The sequence below is a fragment of the Halichoerus grypus genome, chromosome 11 (assembly GCF_964656455.1).
Source record: "Halichoerus grypus chromosome 11, mHalGry1.hap1.1, whole genome shotgun sequence".
Classification (NCBI taxonomy): Eukaryota; Metazoa; Chordata; class Mammalia; order Carnivora; family Phocidae; genus Halichoerus; species Halichoerus grypus.
In genome coordinates, this window is record NC_135722.1 from 62,649,154 (window position 1) to 62,662,734 (window position 13,581).

The following is a 13,581-nucleotide window of genomic DNA, read 5'->3' on the forward strand; positions in this document are numbered from 1 at the left end:
AAAAGGCTCACCTGTGTTGGGCTGAACCAACCATGTGGGCAGGCGCAACGCTCCCCACAAGTCCCTTTGCCCTTGGTGCCCGTCTTGTGGGGGCTTTTCCGCACACTGTCCCACAAAGTGACCAGCTTGGTCCTGTTTGAAGCTGGGCCCCCAGATCCTGATGAGGGCATGGTCTGAGAATTGTACCCAAGCCCCTGAGGGCTCCTCTGCCAGCCACAAGCACAGTGGGCATCCTTGATCAGTGTGGGTGCACTCCTGCCGGCATCCATCCCATCGGACCCCCGGCTGCAGCTGCGTTGCTTGGTGAGGTATGCATTCATACCGCACTGATGCCTACTCTTGCCTTTGGTCAGCTCTGCACAGGAATGTCTCCTCCCTCACACCCCTTTCTTCCAGGCAGTTGTAAAAGTCTTTTTTTTTTTTTCCTCCCGTGGATCCCTCAGTATCTTTGACAGCTGCTATAAGCAGTGCATCGTGGGAGCAGCGAGAACAGCTCCGCACAGCATTATCTGCGGGCTGGTAGCTCTTTGTCAATAGATGACTCAACTCACAGAGCAACTTGACAGCATCCCTGCTCTAGGCAGAAGCAATCAATGCTCCACACAGCTGGGCTACAACACTGCTGTGTTACAAGCCCTTTTGGGATGGAGCCCCACAGTAAAGAATACTGTTTGCAATTTGGCATTCTGGCGTTTCCCTCTCCTAGATGAGCCCTGCACAAAAGACAGACCTCAGGAGAGAAAGCTTCTTATCAGACTAGCAGGACCCTTCTAGCCTGAAATAATATAGGATGGGCAATTTAAAATGATGGGAAAGTTAACCTGTAAAGAAATTTCCAACACTTACAGGAATCACTTATCTAGAGAGATACTTGCCAAGACACAGAACACATCATGAGGTAGCTAAGTAAGAGCATCAATATTAACTCTAAACAACATTAATTCATTTAGAAAAATCACTGAGATCACAGCATTATACTACAGTCCTTTAAAATTTGGAGGTTTAATTTGTTTTAGATCATGATTATATAAGTATTATAATTCAAACATACATTTTTTATGCAATGAATGATTATTAATTCGTTCTGATTCAAAATAAAGCAATTTTCAAAGTTCAAAACTGATGGGTTGGCTTATTTAAACATAGTGTTTTTCCTTACCCCAAATTATTCTGAGGATTTCCTTTCAAATACTTTACCACAACAAATACATTCACCACAGAGAGAGTCTGCATTTTAAAGTGAAAGACACATCCAACTCTGCCATCCAGTATTTTGGTTTCCACAGGCAGAATTTTTAAATTCTTTCACTGGAAAATGAGTGAAATCTATCCAATTTAAAGCAATTGCCTTCCAGAGAGGACATGATTGTTTTAAAATTTTAGTATGATTGCAGAAGCCATACATAGTATTTTTAGCAAGGATAAATGCTAATTACTAGAGCATATAGAATTTTTATTATGTTTGAAACTTTCCGTATTTGTTGCCAAAATGCCTATCCCTATCACATATCCCTGAGGGAACAATTTTGGTTTGATTGGGATACAAGCTGCCATTTATGCAGCACCAAACAAAAACGACGGAGTCCCAAGATATAATGATTTTATCCAAAGACCATCAGAGAGCCACCTTCTCACTGCTGGGGCAGCGTAGACCTCATTTCCGACTGAGTTGGCAAGGTTCTTATTTCAAAGGCTAGGATTATAACATATTTTACATTTCAACACTAGAACTCCTAGGACAAATCATTATTATATATAAAAACTCGGAAAGGTAGGAGTAGGATCTACTCTTCCTGTGCATCTCCATAAAAAGGTCCTTTTCCAAATTCTGCACAAGGGGTTGCTATAAGTAACTTGCCTAGGAATGTAGGCATTCAAAACACCTTTGCTAAGTAATAATGACCCATATGTGTAAGTTCAAAGGGCAGGGCTGGTTTGCTATTGACCTCCCCGCCCCCGCCCCCCCCGCCCAAGCACCTAGCACACTGCCTGCCCAACACGTAACAGACTTATAATAAATATATATTTTTTGGATGGATAAATGAATGGTTGGGTGAGTGCAAATATAGAAGGAGAGAGACAGGCAGGAGCTGACTGACATGTTTTGAAAATAATATTTAGTTCAGCAATGCTCCAGAAACTTTAATTATTCCTTTAAGGTTAGCTGTAGTGTTGTTTTTGAGGTACTAAGGAAATTTGCCAAAAAAAAAATGAAGATTTGAACTGCTGGATAGAAATAACAATGGCATTAATGGTCTTTTTTTCCTGAAAAAGAATTCAGGAGTTAAGATCAATACCTAAAAATAGTAAAATTGAGGCAAATAGATCATCATGTGATGCTCAATGGGAAAAAGGGCAGAATATCAGCCATATCTCTTCCCTTTTCTGCTCTCTCCTCTCTCCTCTTTCTCTCTTCTCTTCCTCCCTCCCTCTCTCTTCCTCCCCCACCCTCCCCTCTCCCTCTCTCTCATTTTTTATGCTGGGATCAAGGGATAATGCCTGAAAGAACTTCTAGGTCAAATAAAGCCCTAGAGAACTTCGTATTTGTCTGGTGTCACCATGATACATGGCTATATGGTAGGACTTGATGCAATATGGCAATACTATCACCCCCAAATGAGAATGTCAAGAAGTGATAAGTTTGACTCTCTCCAGTCTTATCTAACCATAGATGCTTCTCGAGTTTTTCAGGCAGATATCATTGCTCAAAGGCCCATTGCCATCTTTAGGGAATGCATGGCCTGTTCTCACCCATTTGCCTCTCAAGTATAAGAATCAATCTGAACAGGAGCAAGTCAGTGTGAATTCATTAAAATTTTGTAATGGTGTGTGCAGTTTGCAGCAAGACAGAAAATTTCCCGGCTGGGCACTACACAAAGATATTATAAATCTTCACAGGGACCTAAATGTGTTATGAATGGGTTGTTTGGAATGAGCTATCTCTTCTCATTACAAGGACAATAGAATTTTTGTTTTACTAACCTCGGTATGCCATTTCTATACAGATAAATAAACATCATACATTGCATAACTAATGTTACTTTCTTCCAAAGATCCTAAAGACCATAGCAAACTTTCATGACACGTATTACAAGACTATACTGAAATTATTCTTTCACTTTAACATGTATAAAATATATCCAGCCTCCTGCCTTCCTCTTCCCCCCAATTTTTTTTTTCTTTTCAGACATGACATTTGTCTTTCTAAGTCTGATGACAGACCACTTACACAGATAAATACGTCCAACTAGCCCACTGTACTATGAGACAGACCTACTAATTAAAGATAATTCAATTTGGTCAACTGTAATTGGACAATTGTAATGACCATGAGATGACATGAAATTCTGGCCAAAGAGAAATTAGTGGTGTACAAGTACATATCCTACTTATCACTGTGATTTAACATGGGCAGATGGTGCACATGGTAATGCCTAGATGAGATATATCTTACTGACCTCTCGTTGACCTGACACGGACTCCACAGAACAACCCCTAGTTTTAAAGCAAGGGCTTAAAACTAATATCCGGCTTGATTTGTTTAATAAAAAATAAATAGCAAAGATGCATTACTAAATAAATTGTGCTGTACTAAAGCACGATGCAAACTTTGTTTCTAGAAAAAAAATTCCTTCAGGCATTCTATGCATAGGGGAAATGAAGATATTAATTACGAAAGAAGAGCTGAGTGCTTGCTAAAGAAGGACTGGGCAGCACAAGCCCCATAGCAGCTATAAGTAATGTGGGAAATAATCACAAAATAATATAAGGTAATAGTTACAATTTTTCTTGATTTGAGAGGTGTACACAGTCCATTCCTGGGGCCACAGACTGGAGATGTTATTAATGCCAGCTAATATTCTTCTACATCTAATAGCCTTTAGCCTGGGCAATATCTAGATCTGAGCATATTCACGTTTGGAAGTAAAAGAGAACTGAGAATATTTAAAGTATTTTAGGCTTTAAAATTATTTCCCAAATCCTTAAATCAATCCAATTATAATTCTTCTAGGGCAGACACAGGCAAGAATTTAAGAGGGTGGAAAGACACATGCCAAATTGCCATAGAGATTTAACCTGGACTGAGGATTTAATAGGAAGTGGAAAAAAATAAAAATGTCCCCATGTACATTCTTCTCACTAAATGTACTTGGACTTGGGTGAGTGTTGATGAAGAGGGGATCTGTCTGAATTAACAATGAGGCTAAATTGTGAAATGTTTTTCAGGAAATGCAGATTTATTATATTCCAACACATGCAGTAACACTATTAGAGAAAAGAACACAAGTTATGTGACATTTCTTAGAGAATCTGAAAGGAATACTAAAAAAAAAGGTAATCATTTATAATGTACATATTTTAGCAGCGGAATCTAAGTGATGGACTCTATTACTACAGGAATTTTTTCTCATCCTGCAAGGTTAACCTGATGTCGCTTCTGTGAAGCTTTCCAAACCCCCCTGCCTATTCGGTTCACACTACAGTGTTTGTATACTTGTCTGCGCAAATATCTTCCACGTTTGTCTATTTCTCGCACTTACCATGATGACCACCCCCACCTAAGCTAGCATCATTTCTCTGTAAAACTGGTGAAACAGCTTCTTAACTGGTCTCTGGCACCCACCCTTACTCCTATTCATTCTCACACAGTGAGAATAAATGTCAATAAATAAGTGTCAATAAAATCCCATTCTCCAGGGATCTTTATCCCCATAGAGAGAACAATCTTCAAAGTGGCGTCCATGGTCCTTAATCATGTCCTCTGTGACCTGGCCTCTGCCCCTTTCACCAGTCTCACCAGTGCTCACTCCCCTGTCCTGCTCTCCAGCCGTGCAGGTCTCTACTACCTGCGCTTAGTCCCACCGTGTGGCCACTGCGCATGCTCTCTTCTCCTCCCCACAGTTCCGTACAATTCATTCCTGCTTACCCTTCTGTACCATGCATCGAGAGACTACCTCCCAAAAGCCACCCCAAGGAAACATACAGTACAATCTAAGAGTAAAAGTGGGCTTACTATGCAGCACAACCCCGAAACAAATCTCCAAGAGCTTCCTCCCTACCAGCTTGCCATCCCTAAGCCTCTTCTATTCAGAAATTCTGGAATCTTCCCCACCTTCCAAGGCTCAACTCAAATGTCACCTTTATAAGAGGGCATTCACAGGACACTGTCCCCCCTTTCCAGAGCAGATCATATCATCCTCTTACTGAACACTCATTTACAACACTTACAACAATTGTATTAAAAACAATAATTACGCTACTGTTTTGTGCCCTTTCCCCCAAACAGAGTGTAGGTAATGCCCATTAGGGAAGGGAGAGGGGTCTCTTTTGTGCATCAGCATCCTCCAAACCAAGCACAAAGTAAATGTTAGTATTTATTAAAGTAAATCAAACAAGAAAGGAGATAAACTTGTCTTTCAGGGGTCATACCAAGGTAAGCATTTGGGTCTGGGTTCTACCTCCCCGTGTAAAATGAATAAACAAGAATTTGAACCTAAAAACAAAACAAAAGAAAAAAAACAATGTGCTTTTAAGGTCAGCATTTAAATGAAACATTCACTGTGGCTGAGAAGCCTTAGTGTATTAACTTTTTTTTTTTTAAGAAATTTGCTAGTGGTCTTCTAATGCTAAGAAATCGAAACAGCTTTTGTTTATTTTAGCAAGATATTCATTCATAAAAGCTGTACTTCCTGACAGATGAGCTTTTCTCTCAAGTGTTTTCAAACTGTTCTCGGTTTCTAGATAGATAGTGCAAAAGGGGGAGGGGTTCCCCCAGTCAAAAGCCAGCCAGTGGTAAAGTAGGGAGCAGATCCCAATCTACAGCCACCAAAGTCAAACTGCTCTTAAAATTATATAATCCAAACGGTAGAATGATTTCACAAGATATGAAGAGTGTGTATTAGAGAGAAGAAAGTCAAGATAACATCTTCTCTTCCTCCTACCAATCAAGTTAGAAAGTTAAAAAAAAAATCAAACATTATTACTCATAAACAAGCATCCTTTTTAGTTCCTTTTTTTTAAAAATTGTGGTAAAAATACACTATATGAGATCTACCCTCTTAACATTTTTTAAGTATATAGTACAGTACTGTTAACTCTAAGCATGATGCTGTACAGCACATCTCTAGAACTTTTTCATATTTCATGATTAAAAATCTATGTTCACTGAACAGCTCCCCCAACCACCTCTCAAGCCCCTAGCAACAACCATTCTGCTTTCTGCATCTATGAATTTCACTACTTTAGATACCTCATATGATATGCAAGCATGCCATATCTACCCTTCTGGAACTAGCATATTTCATTGGGCATAATGTCCTCAAGATTTACCCATGTTCTCACAGATGGTAGGATCTTCTTCTTCTTTTAAGTCTGAATAATATTCCATTGTATGTATTGGGACTACATCAAAATAAAAAGCGTCTGTACAGCAAAGGAAACAATCAACAAAACTAAAAGGCGACATAATGAATAGGAGACGATACTTGCAAATGACATATCCAATAAAGGGTTAATATCTAAAATATACAAAGAACTGTTAAAACTCAACACACACACACAAACAAATAATCCAATTAAAAATGGGCAGAAGATATGAACACACATTTCTTCAAAGAAGACATCCAGATGGCCAACAGACACATGAAAAGATGCTCAACATCACTCTTCATCAGGGAAATGCAAATCAAAACTAGAATGAGGCATCACCTCACACCTGTCGGAATGGCTAAAATCAAAAACACAAGAAACAACAGGTGTTGGCAAGGATGTGGAGAAAGGAGAACCCTCTTGCACTGTTGGTAGGAATGTAAACTGGTACAGCCATACTCTAAAGCAGTATGTAGGTTCCTCAAAAAGGTATTTACCCTGAAAACATAAAAACCCTAATCCAAAGAGATACATGCACCCCTATGTTTTTACAATAGCAAATTATTTACAATTATTTACAATAGCCAAATTATGGAAGTGGACCAGGTGTCCACTGATGGATGAATGGATAAAGAAGATGGGGTATATATCTACAACAGAATATTATTCAGCCATAAAAAAGAATGAAATCTTGCTATTTGCAACGACATGGATGGAGCTAAAGAGTATAATGCTAAGCAAAATAAGTCAGTCAGAGAAAGACAAATACCAGATGATTTCACTCATATGTGGAATTTAAGAAATGAAGTAAATGAGCAAAGGAAAAAAGAAAAAAAGAGAGACAAAGCAAGAAACAGACACTTAACTATAGGGAACAAACTGATGGTTACCACAGGGGAGGTGGTGGTGGGGGATGGGTGAAATAGTTGATGGGGATTAAGGAGTGCACCTGTTGAGATGAGAGCACTGAGTGATGTGTGGAATTGTTGAGTCACTATATTGTACACCTGAAACTAATATAACACTGTATGTTAAATATACTGGAATTAAAATCTTAATTAACAAAAATGTTGTCTTCCAATCTATAAACATATTTGTGTCTTTTTCAATTTCTTTCAATAATGTTTTGTAGTTTTCATTGTACAAATCTTTCAATCCCTTGGTTAAGTTTATTCCTATTTTATTCTTTTTGATGCTATTGTAACTGACATTGTTTTCTTAACTTCCTATTCAAATTGTTAGCTGTTACACTAATTTTTGTATATTGATTTTATATCTTGTAACTCTGCTGAATTTATTAGGTCTAACAGTGTGTGTGTAATCTTTAGGATTTTCTATATATAAAATTATATTATCTGTGGACAGAGACAATTTTGCTTATTTCTTATTTGTTTCTCTTGCCTTTCTGCTCTGGTTAGGATTCCCAGTACAACACTGAATAGATATGTTGGGAATGAACATTCTTATCTTGTTCCTGATCTTAGGGGAAAAGCTTTTAGCTTCCCTCCCTTGGATATGATGTTAGCAATGAGTTTTGCATAAATAGCCTTTATTATGTTGAGGTAATCTCCTTCTATTCCTAGTTTGTTGAATGTTTTTCTCATGAAAGAGTGATGAAATTTGTCAGTGCTTTTTCTGCATCTATTGAGATAATCATGTGATTTTTATCCTTTGTTCCGTCAATGTGGCATATCACATTCAATGTGTTTTGTGTGTTCAACTACCTTTGCATCCCAGGGATAAATTCTATTTGATTATGGTGTATGATCCTTTTAATGTGCTGTTGAACTCAGTTTGCTGGTATTTATGGAGGATTTCTGCATCTACTTATCAGGGATATTGGCCTAAAATTTTCTTCTCTTTGGTATCTTTTCCTGGTTTGAAATCAGAGTAATGCTGGCCTTATAAGATCAGTCTAAAGGTGTTCTATCCTCTTCAAATTTTTGGAAGAATTTGAGATAGACTGGCCTTGATTTGTTTTCACATGCTTGTTAGATTTCACTCATAAAGCTATCTGGTCCTGGACTTTTTGTTGTTGTTGGGCAGTTTTAATTACTGATTCCATCTCCTTACTAGTTATAGGATCTGTTCAGATTTTTCTATTTCTTCATGATTCAGTCTTTGTGAGTTGTATGCTCCTATGAATTTATCCATTTCTTCTAGGTTATCCAACTTTTTGGTGTATAATTTTTCATAGTAGTCCTTATACTTTTAACTTCTGTGGCATCAATTGAAACATCTCTTTTATTTTTTATTTGAGTCACCTGTTTCTTTCTTAGTTAATATAACTAAAGATCTGTCAATTTTGTTTGTTTTAAAAAACCAGTCCTTAGTTTCATTGATTTCTATTTTTTCCTGATTTTTTATTTTATTTCTGTTCTAATCTTAACATTTCCTTCTTTCTGCTAACTTTGGGTTTAGTTTGATCTTTTTCTAGTTCTATGAGGTGTAAAATTAGGTTGTTTATTTGAGGGTTTTTTTTTTCATTTTTTTATTATGTCATGTTAATCACCATACATTACATCATTAGTTTTTGATGTAGTGTTCCATGATTCATTGTTTGCGTATAACACCCAGTGCTCCATTCAATATGCGCCCTCTTTAATACCCATCACCAGGCTAACTCATCCCCCCACCCCACTCCCCTCTAGAACCCTCAGTTTGTTTTTCAGGGTCCATAGTCTCTCATGGTTCATCTACCCCTCCGATTTCCACCCCCCTTCATTTCTCCCTTCCTACTACCTTCTTTTTTTTTTTTTTAACATATAATGTATTATTTGTTTCAGAGGTAAGCATTTATCACTATAAACTTCCTGCTTAGAACTGCTTTTGCTCTATCCCGTAAGTTTTGGTATGTTATACCTTCATTTTAGCCTTAAGGTATTTTCAAATTTCCAATTTCCTTTCTACTTTGATCCATTGGTTGGTCAAGAATGCATTGTTTAATTTCCAAATTGTTGTGGATTTTCCAGTTTTCCTTCTGCCATTGAGTTCTAGTTTCATTCTGCTGTAGTTTGGAAATATACTATCTCTTCCTGATGAATTGACCCTTTTATCATTATGTAAGGTATTTTTTTGTCTCTCTTGACAGTTTTTGACTTAGTGTATTTTGTCTAAGTAAGGCCACCCCTGCTCCTATTGGTTACCATTTGCACAGAATATATTTTTCCATCCTTTCACTTTTGGCCTATGTGTGTCCTTAAATCTGAAATGAGCTTCTTTTACACAGCATACAGTTTAGCCTTTTTAAAATCCATTCAACCCCTCTATGTCTTTTGATTGTAGAGTTTAACTCATTTACTTTTCAAGTAATTATTGATAGGGAAGGACTTACTATTGCTATTTTGTTCACTGTTTTCTATCTTGTAGCTTTTTTGCACCTCTTCTCTTGTCTTCCTTTGTGTTTCATTGTTTTGTTTTGTTTTGTTTTTTTTGGTAGTGACATGCTTTGATTCCTTTCTCATTTTCTTTTGTGTATCTTGTATAGGTATTTTCTCTGTGGTTATTTTGGGGCTTACATAAAACATCTTGTAATTAGGGGCGCCTGGGTGGCTCAGTCGTTGAGCGTCTGCCTTCGGCTCAGGTCGTGATCCCGGGGTCCTGGGATCGAGCCCCGCATCAGGCTCCCTGCTCGGCAGGAGGCCTGCTTCTCCCTCTCCCACTCCCCCCTGCTGTGTTCCCTCTCTCACTGTGTCTCTTGCTGTCAAATAAATAAATAAAATCTTTAAAAAAAAAAAAAATCTTGTAATTAAAATAACTTGCTTTAAGCAGATAAGCTAACAACAATTTAACTTCAACTACATAAAAATACCCTACACTTTTACTTCTTCCCTACCATCAATGATATCACAAATAATCTTTTTATATTGTGTATTCATTAACATATTTTGTAGTGTGGGTAGGTACTGTGGGACAGTGTGGGGTCCCTAGGCCAGGCAAAGGCACGTGTCATCCCCTGTGCTGAGTTTCATGAGGAAGGAAATGCATGATTAATGAAATGTGTAAAAATAACATTATGGTAGTGACTCATAACTGAAGAAAAGAGAGAGGGAGGAAGGGGAGGAATAAAAAAGGAAGGAAGGGAACAAGCAAGGAAGGAAGTTAAAAAGGGAGAACATAAAGAAGAAAGAAAAGGAGGGAGCCAACAGTCACAAAAGGAAAGAAACCTCTCAAGAAAGATAAAACAGAGTCAAGTTGAGTAATGCTATGCACAGAATCAAACTGGAATAAACATAAACAGACCTTCCCCTGACTGTGGGCAGTCTGGCACACACCAGTGAGTTCCCCTTGAAGCAGTCTACCTGATTTTTGGAGTTATCACACCCAGAATTTGAGAGAGAACCATGAGCTGGAATCTGTTTTTCTTTGTCTAAGTTTGTACATGCTCTTATTTTTCTGATGATTTGTAATAGATATTTTCTAAATTTATCAAAAGGTTTAAAAAACCTGAGTTAAAAATAAGCCAAATTTTGACTTGTCAGAGGTAATTCATCTGTGGATTGGCCTAAAGGCAGGGGTATGGATTAATAGAAATGACAGGCCCTTTTCCAGCTGAATGATCTCCTCTCCTTGGAGACTTGACATTTTAGCAAAGTTTTACCTAATTGGCTTTGCTTTGGCCTGTATATCTCAAATTCACATTTAATTAATCATCTCTTCCTCTGTGATTCTATATTATTTTGCTTTTGTGTTTTTTTTTTATTTCATTCAATAAATATTTATTGAGTGCCTATTCTGTACCAGGAACTATACTAGAGATAAAGTACTGAACTATAGACAGGTTTTAGCAATTTAGCAGACAGAAAGACGCTGAATAAACAGGTGTGTTGAGTGATGAAAGGGAGACATGCAGAGACAAGATGTGAGATCTCCCCTGCTATTGGACTTGTCCCATTATGGTGAGTTTTATAATTACATGTGGGCATATTTGTCTTTCTTAGTAGATTATAAGCTTCTCAAGAGCAAAAATTATCTTTTATTGGTAAACTCACACCCTCCTTGCTATTGCCTCATAATATAATTATTACTGTTCTATAAATAGTTGTTGAATTAAACTTGGAAAATATGGGACTTGGGTTTAGGAAACATGTTCTAGTTCCAGTTCTGCCACTAAGTAGCCCTCTCATCTTAGACACATTACTATAACTTGTTAAATTTTAATGATCCCATTTGTAAAATTAAGGGGTGTACTAAAGAGTCCATGAGACCATACTGGGTGTCCACCGAAAGTATAGCTGATGAGTGATGCCCTGTCAACATCTTTAGGTTTAATCATAATACCTCCCAATTGAATGTAGAAATGCAGATTTAATATATTAATTATTATTATAAGCATGTAGGTTTATTATAATTTTTAACACATAGAAAGGTAGTTAGAATATGGCATGGTGATGTTTTTGGCTTATTTTCTCAATTATACCTTCTTTCAATAAGAGTCTGTCAAATAGTGAGTGGTTAGAAGCATGGCCTCTAAAGGTGGACAGTTATATCCATCCCACTTCCACAATCTATTCAAAGGATGGGACAAGCACCTTCCTTCTTTCCCTAAGAATTCTTTCCTGTGCCCATCTAGGAGCTGAGCACATTTCATTGCTGCAAAATACTTGAAGTCTGATGGAATTTCTCCCTCATTTGGAATATTTTTTCCTATATTTTTTCATAATGTGACAAAGCTTTGTACAGCATTTATGTACTCTTTCTTCTCCCATTCATAATAGATGAGGCATGAGCTCTAGAGCCAGACTTCTGAGTACATATCTCAACTCTGACCATTACTAGTTTTGGATTTGAGCAAGTTCCTTAACCTCTCTGTGTCTTCGTTTCTCATATATAAAATAAGGTTGGCAGTAGTTCCTACCTCATAGGATTGATGTGAGAATAACATGAGTTAATTTCTATAAAGTACGTAGTACAGTGCCTGGCACATAATGCACAATAAGCTTTGTCTATCATCTTCCTCCTCCTCCTCCTCCCACTCAAATTATAAGTTCCAGAGACTGACATTTAAAAATTCTGCAGTGCCTATATACAGAGACACTCAATAAAGGTCAATTGATTTTACTTAAATGTCAGGATTCCATATTGGGCCTAAACTTTTCTACTCCTATTTTTGGGGACGGCATTTTGTCCCTGGGCCAGGTGCTAAATAACATCACCACTAACAACAACATATCAACCATTCATTGGGTATGTACAATGGGTCCCAAACATAGGTATTTCATTTGATCCTAGCAACCTTCAATGGTAAACATTGAGATGCCAATTTAAGATAGAGAAATTGACTTAGAAAGGTTCTATAATTTTCCCATGGTTATAGTATTAGTAAGGAGCAGAACCAGGAATAAAATCAAGGTTTGTACAACACTGTAGCCTGTGCATGAAAACCTGTGCAAAATCACATCTCCTTTTTGTGTTGGAGTTTGGTTTTTGAAAAAGTTATCCTTGATTTATCTTAATCCTCAAGACAGCCTCATATGGTATCCAGGCCAGGGGAAAAAAAAATACTGAAGTTCATTGCTGTGAAATAATGTGTGTAGGGTCAAACAGATGATAAGAAGTGTTGTCAGAACCAGAATTCAAAGCTCAGTGTTCAGTGCAAAATCTCTCCACTATCCCATCTCGTTTTCACATACAACATATTTCTGTTTTAGGGATGAACACAAGACATCTTGCCACTCCCTTTACATTCAAAATATGGGCAAAAGATGAGGAACATCTAGTAAACCTAGAATTTAAGGTTTTGAGTTTAGTGTTAGCATGAAATTTGCATTTGCCTTCTATGTTCATATTTATGATCCTTAGGAAAGAATTAATCAGGATTTTGAGAGCTCTGAAGAAAATGGTTTCTTAAACTTGAATGGCTGAACTGAAAATAAGTTTTTGTTTTAGTTCTATTTTCTTATATAAGTCCAGGAGCATCTGCAGTTTCTTGCAGCCATGAGAAAGAGGTTTGAGTTTACACAAGGCCCCTTTCTTCTGGCTGTAGAACAGCCTTAATCATAGCAGCTGCAACTACCATTTATTGATCATATGCTATAAGTGTGCCAAGAAATATACAGAATCCGAGCTAATTCTTTCAACATCCCTGAAAGGTAAATGTTATTATTCCCATTTCTAGATGAAAAAAATAGGGGTGCCTGGGTGGCTCAGTCAGTTAAGCGTCTAGATGAAAAAAGTTGAGGTTCAGAAAAGTTAAGTAATTCCTTGATGTCA

At 37.4% G+C, this 13,581-nt stretch overlaps 1 protein-coding gene across 22 annotated transcripts in view; it reads right to left on the reverse strand.

Moving 5' to 3' along the window:
• DLG2 (discs large MAGUK scaffold protein 2) overlaps nt 1-13,581 on the reverse strand; it is a 2,206,895-nt gene that overhangs the window by 803,170 nt on the left and 1,390,144 nt on the right. Inside the window, exon 1 of one of the 22 annotated variants that reach the window (XM_078058625.1) lies at nt 12-514. The exons of 18 other annotated variants lie outside the window; for them this stretch is intronic. In XM_078058625.1, coding sequence (XP_077914751.1) covers nt 12-320 — 309 coding nt within the window. In that variant the 5' untranslated portion in view covers nt 321-514. Of the gene's footprint in view, nt 1-11; nt 515-13,581 lie in introns of those variants that run through there. 3 more of the 22 variants (XM_078058615.1, XM_078058627.1, XM_078058620.1) reach the window with 3 other exon arrangements.